General features: G+C 35.3%; 1 protein-coding gene across 2 annotated transcripts; it reads right to left on the bottom strand.

Moving 5' to 3' along the window:
- Positions 1-882: 882 nt before the first annotated feature.
- On the bottom strand, positions 883-7,919 carry LOC113112497 (CD276 antigen-like). Of its 2 annotated transcripts, XM_026278132.1 has the most exons (5): positions 7,518-7,919; positions 3,757-5,140; positions 2,307-2,654; positions 1,905-2,189; positions 883-1,796 (listed from the first exon to the last, which is right to left on the bottom strand). In XM_026278132.1, exons 2-5 carry the CDS (start codon positions 3,809-3,811, stop codon positions 1,588-1,590), a joined length of 897 nt encoding a protein of 298 aa, XP_026133917.1. In that variant the 5' UTR covers positions 3,812-5,140; positions 7,518-7,919; the 3' UTR covers positions 883-1,587. The 2 variants fall into 2 exon arrangements, with proteins under 2 accessions (XP_026133917.1, XP_026133916.1); XM_026278131.1 differs by lacking the exon at positions 7,518-7,919 and having other exon boundaries at positions 3,757-5,281.
- Between the last annotated feature and the right edge of the window lie 1,140 nt (positions 7,920-9,059).

The raw sequence follows: 9,059 nt of genomic DNA, 5'->3' as shown, positions 1-9,059 counted from the left end.
ACAAAGGTTCCACAAAGACTTCAGGTAAGGACAGTCATTCCATTGAGCAACATTCCGATAATGATGAATCAACACTGAGAGACAGACAACTGGATGAGGTGTTTCTGCCAACATTCATCTTAGAGCAAAAGGAAACAGAAGATGAAAATTCTTCAGAAAATAAAAAGGAAGAAGGTTTGAATTTCCAGGTTATTTTTTTCAACGTTTGAAAAGAAACCAGTTTCCAGGATCTGATAAACTGGTACCGCAGGGCATTGTGAGAAAACTACACCTTACACAAAACTCAGATAATCATTGTTTTTCAGATGGAATGAGATACTATTTTATTTTTTTCTATTTCTATTCTCTTTTTAATTATTTTTTTATTATTGAACCATGTAGTCATTAAACCAGTATTGCAAGAAATACATTTTCTTGTTACGGCATGTCAAAATCCTTTGGTTACATGGTTTCCACTGTAATGATTGAATCAGAAATTAGAACAGTTGTGATCTTTAGGATCATGTGTAATGTCATTATGGGTCTTCATGGGAACATGTTGGGTCTTTCTGTCTGTAAAATGACATTTCAAGACTTGTGGGTAAAGTCAGACAAAATACTATCATTCATTGGAATGCCTTTTCACATCATATCAGTTTTGGATATAAAAATACATTTTGTGTTCCTCATCCACACCGACCTTTTCATGTGTGTGTAATCTCTACAGGACTTGTAATAGTTGTACTTTTGAATGAACTGCTTGTATGTACTGCCATTATTCCTGGAACAATTCCATCTGATTTGGTTTCCATTAGCACTAACCCACGTGATTTTTTTATTTTTTTAAAGAAAAAAGCTAGATGTACATGTACAGTCATGATCTATGAAACCACACTGGTGAAATACTTTACAAATTTTTATTTCTTTTCTGCAGTGTAATAAGATAAACCTATAACAGGTCCAAGTATGATTATTCAGAACAGAACATTTGAAATATTACCATCACGAATATCACTAGTGAGTTTACATAATCCATACTAATTAAAATCTCAATACAATGTAGTTTACAATAGTAAAAAATAAAAGTTTAATGAATTTAAAAACCAACTGATATTCAATAGAAAACAAAACACTATAATATTCAATAAATAGTGTTGCAAACATGCTGTTAATGCACTGCAATGTCATCCTGCCAGCAGGTGAAAAAAAAAACGGTTTTCCAATTGCACAGAACACAATCATGAATATTAAATGGAACACTAATGGAAGTGATCGCAATCTTAATTTTGCAATGTAGAAAAAGAACAATGCTTCATAGAGCATATATCATGAGTGACAAATTCTATTTAGAATTTATTTAGGGTCTGTTAAGACACCAATGATGAATGTTGAATTAAAATGTTACATAATGTAAGGGATCCGTGTCATGTAACACTTATTAACTATATTATTTGTTAAAAGCTGCCAAGGTTAGAAAATAATGTGTACAGTACATTATAAATATATTTCATTCAATATAAAAAATATGCTATGTCTGTATTGCAAATCAGAGAACATCTTCCGTAAGTTTCATAATATTTAACTTAAAGTGGTTTTGTAACATAACCTTTATAGACACGTTGTTTTTCCATTAGGAACTTGAATTTCAGCTTGTTCCACTTCTTCAAAGTCATTTAGTTTGGTCTGTTCTTTCCTTCTTCGTGTAATGAACACAAACAATGCACTCATCACGATCAGCAGCAGCAGCAGAATAACAGAGATCAATATGAAGAGCCCATGGTATCTGTTTGCTGACTCTTCTTGCTTCTCACTCTTATCTGTACAGTAGAAAAGAAAATTAAATTAAATAAACTGCAAATTAGTTTTAGACACAAATGTGGTTGATAATTCAAGAGAATTTTAAACTTGTTTTTGAAAGTCCTTACTTGAAAAGAGCTGGATCTCTCTCCTGATGTCCTGTCCCAGGGGTTTGTTGTGCAGTATGAACGTCAGAGAGGAGTTTGTGACTTCAGTGAGGTTTATCAAACTAGACACAACATAAAGTCCGGTGTGAGTGTCCTGCATGAGGTGCGTTTGTGTCTGGTTAGTGATGTCGGAGTTCTCCATCAGCCACTGCAGTGTAGGAGAAGGGTAACCCCCATCTGAAGTCACTAGCAGATTCACTCCATCAGTTAACAGAGAGAAGTGCAGACGAGGTTCAGAGTAGAACGCTGAAAAACACGATAAAACAAAGGCATTAAAACACTGGGCAGTTTCAGTCACATTGTAAGACCCTGATATTGATTCACACGGTTTTCTATGAATATCAGGACATGTTGCTTTGTTACCTGCAATTTTCACTCCAAAGCTCTTCTTCTGGCTGCCAGTGTTTGTGCTGACGGAGCAAGTGTAAACACCAGCATCATGAAGAGTGACTTTGTCCAGTTTGAGTGATGCGTTTCCCTGTGCTATCTCCTGACTGAACAGACTGGTGCGATTGACATAATGTTGATTCTGACGCTCAAGCTGGTCCTGGTTGTAGTAGAAACTGTGAATAACATCCAGTCCACGCTGCCAGGTAATAACAGTGCTTCTCAGATCCCATGAACTGTCCACAGGAAACGTGCAGGGGAGGATCAGATCCTCACTGTAAAATCCAGTGACTGTGTCTCTGGGAACAGTAATCTCAAACCCAGCTAGGGAGTGATGGAGAGAAAATACATCCACAAATGAGTTTCACAATCACTTTTTACTTGATTGATGAGATGATTATTTAATAAAGTATTTCACAGCATTTCCTCCTCTAAACATGGTTTAACAATCTGATTAAGTTGTAATGCTATTTTTGGACAAGGATGATTGATATGGGAGAGAGATCATTTTGAACTCCACTGAAACCAAGATAAAATGTTTCCTTATATCCTTATACATGAGTTATGAAAACCCCTACAACTCACAAAACTTTCCGGACAAGGAATGGGAAATTGTTATTGCCCAGATGAAAGGAATGCTGAGAAGTCTCAAGTTTGATTGATCAGTCCAGTAATTAGTTCTTATAAGTTTAAATTTCAGTTAAGTGGAAGAATTTTACGTTTTAATGAAAATGAATGTAAGTTTGTGATCATCTTAGTGTCGTTTTTTTTTCTTTTTCAATTTTTTTTTTCTGTTCACATCCAGGAAAACAAGGTACCAAAACTGCCACCCTTTTAAAATGTATTGACTACTAATAAGGTACTAATATATAATTTAGAAATGCATTTAGATATAAATATATGTAAAATAGTATAAATACAAAATTATTTATGCTGCCCTATTGAACCAGAACAGAAGGGTTTTTGCTTCAGTTATGGTTCACAAAAAACGTCTAAATCAAAAGGAGAATTTAATTACGGGACTTCGAAACATTATTTATTTATTTCAGTCCTAGTGTTAGACAACAGTTTGTCTAAACTGGTCAACGCGACGCGTACATTACTGATAAACAAATTCAAATCACGCGCACTGCACACACGTGGATGTATGGCTAATTATGAATGAACTTAAAAAAAGTTAGATATTCTTAAACTAGAGCATGTTGAGCCACTTCACCACTTTGTTATGTTGAGAAGTTTGTTTAGTTCTGTGTTATGGAGTCTAATAAAAAGGTATTATCAGATCCAATTTTGTAATTACATAAGCGATAGTTTCGCGAAACATAACGGTAAATACTGAATCAATAACTTGGACTTCTTTGAGTGGTTTCATAAGTTTTGTTTTAAGATTTAATTATAGTTTCAGTAATTTCTCAGAAATACTTACTGCGACAGGTGGCTTCAGAAAGAATGAGAGCCAGGCACAACACTTTCAGGTTCATATCACGGTCCACGGCCGTTGGTAACAGATAAATCTTCTGTAAATCCCTGAATCACCAGATCAAACTTGATGAAGTCCTCTGTCATATGTCGGGGAAGCCCTCCGAGATTAACAACAGAAATCCTGTCCAGGTCACATTCGATTAACTTTGAGATGTCAGTCCTCAACGCCATTATATGTATCGACCTCTGACGTAGTTTCCGGGAAACTTCGTAGGCAAGCAACGAGTGTTACGGAGCAACAAACAATCTTCTTAAAACCCATTCACTGCAGTGTTTCTCAACTCAAGCACACTCGCTGGAAAGATTGTAAATCTCGAACGCTTTGGAGCACAGACTAACGCTAAGTTTGGTCTTTAAAATAAAAGAAGAAAAAAAGACGACACGTGGCAGACAATTGCAGAACATTCTTGAATGTAACAGCAACGTCCAGAAGATTGTGCCAAGGGGCGTTGTAGAGCTGAAGATAGTAAACAAAAACTATTGTTCTTTCTTTCTTTTTAATAAAGTAGTTAATGTTTATGTTGTTAACTCTTATCTCTCCAAATATTTTTTTTTGGATGAACATAATTTCCTTAACTCTCTCTCTCTCTCTCTCTCTCTCTCTCTCTCACACACACACACACACACACACAAACACACACACACACAGTTTTTTGTATTAACTTATACACGCAGAGATTTTGTGCAGAAGTGATATTCATTAAACTCTAATCCTAACCACCCTAAATCTAAACCTAACACAAATCTCTTGATATCATGAAGTTCACGAAGGACAGAACAGAATTAATTAACTTGTGAATGTGTTGCCATGTTACTGGTTAATAAAACAATGAAATTGCTTAAAAACAAAGTTACATAACAGGGTCATTCTACGGAAATGTCAATTTTTCTGTCCCTAGCCTTTACAGAAATATTACACTTGAAAAACACTTTAGGTTTACAATTTTTTATATTTAAAAATGAAACAATATGTAATCTTGAGCCATCAATGTGGCAATATTTGATTTTTATTAATTAATTAGAATTCCAAGCACCACAGAAGTGCTCGTCCCCACAGTCATGTACAGAGGGAAAATGCTTTATTTTGAGGTCAAAAACAGTGTTTTCTTCTATTTAAAATACAACCATGTGTCCATAACTATAAAATATATGATGTAAATTACATTAAAAAACAAAATGCTAAATAAATATTATAAAATATATAATGAAAGTAGTGGTCCCCTGGAGTTGTGTCACTGGTGTTACCGTTTAACAAAAAAGCTCTTATTGTGAAATAACAATCACGCTGATGACATCACTCGACTTTCTTCTTCCAATTTTCTGGAGATCTATGAAGAGAAGCCCATGGTAAGTCCACTGTCTCTTTTCAATTATCAGAAATCTTCTCATTTATCTCATGATTTCATATGAAGCTTTTAGTTGAAGTCACTGGTATGACCTCTTTTATTGTTTGGGCATTGTAAAAACTAGAATACAAATGGATTAACCTACTTAATTTAGTGAGTACACCATGATTGACAACATGTGGTTTGATACCTTGCAGCAGCCATTTTGTAAAATGCAGTTTTCATGAAAATTGTCACTGGTGTTACTGTCACTGGTGTCAGCTTCCTTATGGGTAACACCAGTGAAGATCAGTAACACCAGTGACTCCCTTTTATAGATAAACTTTGTTCAAAGCTATTCATTTAGTTATTTTGCATAAAATAGCACTAAAATTGTGATTCTAACTTTTCTTTGTCATTGTTAATCCTCCTTTGGTCATGTATTTCTAAATTGAGGGTATGGCTAAACTGAGCGCAGCTGAGAAACAGCGACTATACAGAAAGCGTAGGGATGCTGATCCTGAACGCAGAGCAGAGTATTTATAGAAAAGGAAACAGAGCTATGTCCGTGACATTGTCACACAAAAAAGAAAGAGAGTAAGTAATTTGAGTGAAAGGGAGAAAAGATATGAGCGAAAGGCATGGAGAGCCCGTCAGCAAAGATGCAGGCAAAGAGTCAGAGCAGGAGCATTGAAACTTTGTGCATTTTTCATTTCTCAAAAAATCTCATTCTGTATGATTTATATGCAATTTGAAAAATAGGGACAAGGGTTATGTCCTCATAAGTCACCCTCTCCTTGTAATACCTTTGTCATACCCATGTCATTATACAGAGTTGTGTCCTGATATGATACAGAAACAAGAGCACTCTCTCTCGCTCACTCTCACACACACACACACTCAAGCTAGGGTTAAATGAGTGAGAACTTTTTTTCAAGAAAATATTTTGCTTTACAGAAAACTACAACGAGGGAGGAGACAACGTAGGAGAGATGCACAAAGGAAACAAAGGGAAATAAAGAAACTGAAAGACAAGATCATCGGTTAGAAACGAAGATATGAAATGGTGAAGAAATGAAGTTAAAATGTTAAGTTAAAATGTTGTCTATGATATTTTTCTAACTCTGATTTCAGTTCTTATGAAATGAGTCATTTGTATATGTTATGTATGTCACTGGTGATTTGTTGTGTCACTGGTGTTACTGTTTTTTTTTCTTTCACATTAAATAAAATCTGTCATGTGGCATAATGATCATTTTAAATTCATTGAATTCTGCTGCACTTAAGAGTTAAGCTTTAAATGATTGTATTATTGCTTGTTTAAAACCTTTTTTTCAAATATTTTCATTGTAATAGCAAATACATGGTTGTGCAATTGAACTAACATCATTCAGTCACACTTTTAACAAACCTGATTAAAATAAATAAAACATAATCACCGTATTACTTAGATCATCATTAATTTTCTGTACCTCTGACTGCATGTGCTGAAAAAAAAATTAAAAAATATTTCATAAACACCTTTAATATCGCTAAAGAAGTAAGGTAACACCAGTGACAAAAAAATGGTGTATGCGGTCTTTAAATACATGCACACAAAAAATAAAAAATCATTAAGCTGTAATTTATGTGTACTCATAAAGTCAAAGGGTAATCTAACAATGTGGTCTAAGTTTAAATGTTAGAAAAAGAAATCAATTTTAAGAGATCTTGCCATACCAATTGTGGACGTTTCTGTAGAATGACCCAAAATGGAAACCTGAACAGCGAGGATGTGAAAGTTCTGGATACGCCTAGTATCTGTTCTGATGTAAACACTAAGTCATGCATCACATGTCACGATTGTTTACATAGATACGGCATTTGTGTTTTGTGAAACCTACTCTGAAACTGTAACTTGATAAGCTAAGCTGCTCATAAGTTAAAATAGTTTAAGCTACTGTACAGTCAAGCTACTACAAAAAAGTAGCTAACTACACTGAAACTACTTTTTTCATGACATATTACAAATAACTGAATAAGCATTAATGAGGAATGTTTTAAGATATAAAATATAAAGAAAAATGTATTAAAAACAACAATGCAATATAAATGTCAAAGTCTATTTAGCCTACAAATTTAGCATAGCAATGGCCAAATGTTATTTTTATTTAAATAACTTAAATTAAGAAGCATTTTCTTAAAAAGCACACAGAAGCATTTTCTCAAAAATACTGTGACAGATGGCTGCACTATGGCAAGATATGATACTGAACTCTGAACAACCAGCCACATGGAGCACTGACAGGGAAAGCACTAAGAGGTCTGACTGTTTTATATAGTAACAATGTAATGTAATGTAATTTAATAATGTGACAATGGTTTCTTAAGATCTACTTACGCTTCTGATGATTTCGGGTAAACGCAGCACTGTGAGCCATGCTTCAGCTGTGATCGGTTATGTCATTCAGCATTTGCGTTTGCTGCGTGTTGTACGTTTATTTTTAATAAACCCGAATACATAACCATATAACGCTGAACAGCGAGAATAAGAAAGTTCTGGATTCACCTAGTATCTGACCTCATGGAAACACGTCATGCGTCACATGGCACGATTGTTTAGATTGTAAACGCTATTAGACACTGGCTGAGTCACCAGTCACAGACCTTGCACGATTGTTTACACAGCCTTGTATACTGTAGATACTTATCGTTGTCAGGGAGATAGAGCACTTCGGGGAAACCCCATAGACAGTAAAAGAAACCAAGACTCTTGGTCAACAAGAGGCAAGATCAGATGCATCGGAAACTGCCGCCCTCTATAGGTCGACGAAAAAAAATAAAAACTTGATCAAGAGTTTTTGGCATAGGGCCAAGAAGGATAAGGATGGCATAGATACTGAATTTAGGATTTTCCTTAGTTGTCAGTTATAATCATCATAAAAAATAAAAAAAAGAAACATTTGAAATATATCATACTGTGTGTAATGAATGAATATAATATACAAGTTTCACTTTTTGAATGGAATTAGTGAAATAAATCAACTTTTTGATGCTATTCTAATTACATGACCAGCATCTGTAGTATCCATTAACCATGTTTTTCATATATTATATACATTGTTTTGATTTAGGATTTATAGCTGGATCGATTTGCACTGACCGCTACAGTATTCTTGTCAGAGAACTTAAAGTCTTATGTAATCCATCTGCTAATTATTATTTTTATTTTATTGTTCTAGAAAACCTTGCACATGTCCATCTATGTTGATGCCAGAGCAATCATTAAAAGGCTATCATTGAGGCAAGACTCTGAGTTCTCTGACAAGAATATTGAAAGTCGTGACATTTGCCAAGTTTGGTAACCCATACTCAGAATTGGTGCTCTGCATTTAACCCATCCAAGTGCACACACACACCCGATCAGTGGGCAGCTATATATCCAGCGCCCAGGAAGCAACTGGAGGTTCAGTGCCTTGCCCAAGGTCACTTTAGCCATGGGTATTGAGGTCGGAAGAGAGCACTGTTCATTAACTCCCTCCCATCCACAACTCCTGCCAGCACTGAGACTCAAACCTGTGACCTTCTGGTTACAAGTCCAAGTCTCTAACCATTAGGCCACAGCTGCCCTACTGTAGCTGTCGGTGCAAATCAATCTAGCTATATATATCCTAAATCAAAACATGGTCCTTCAAGCCGGATATGACTACTGCAGTCATTGCAGTATGTAACTGATATGTCATTGCCTGATGATAACCTCCTGTACAGTCTAGATCATTCAGCTGGGAAATCAGTGAAACAGAGTAAGCTTCCTAAGCACCTGGACGACTCTGTTGTGGACTATAATTTTCCACGGTCAACTAGTCTCCCACCATGCTTACTAGAAACACAGCCAGAGCCTTCTGCAGCGAAAAAAGCATTCTCACTCAGTATGTCTACACCA

The sequence above is a fragment of the Carassius auratus genome, chromosome 13 (assembly GCF_003368295.1).
Source record: "Carassius auratus strain Wakin chromosome 13, ASM336829v1, whole genome shotgun sequence".
NCBI classification, from domain to species: domain Eukaryota; kingdom Metazoa; phylum Chordata; class Actinopteri; order Cypriniformes; family Cyprinidae; genus Carassius; species Carassius auratus.
The sequence above is the reverse complement of the archived record's forward strand: the minus strand, read 5'-3'. Positions and strand labels throughout refer to the sequence as shown.

Excerpts from the sequence above, each read along its gene's own strand:
- LOC113112497 (XM_026278132.1), bottom strand. The coding sequence starts at position 3,811 with ATGAACCTGAAAGTGTTGTGCCTGGCTCTCATTCTTTCTGAAGCCACC. Across the intron at positions 2,655-3,756 it reads TTCTGAAGCCACCTGTCGCA|CTGGGTTTGAGATTACTGTT; the intron begins GTAAGTATTTCT and ends ATCACTCCCTAG. Across the intron at positions 2,190-2,306 it reads CTTTGGAGTGAAAATTGCAG|CGTTCTACTCTGAACCTCGT; the intron begins GTAACAAAGCAA and ends CGTGTTTTTCAG.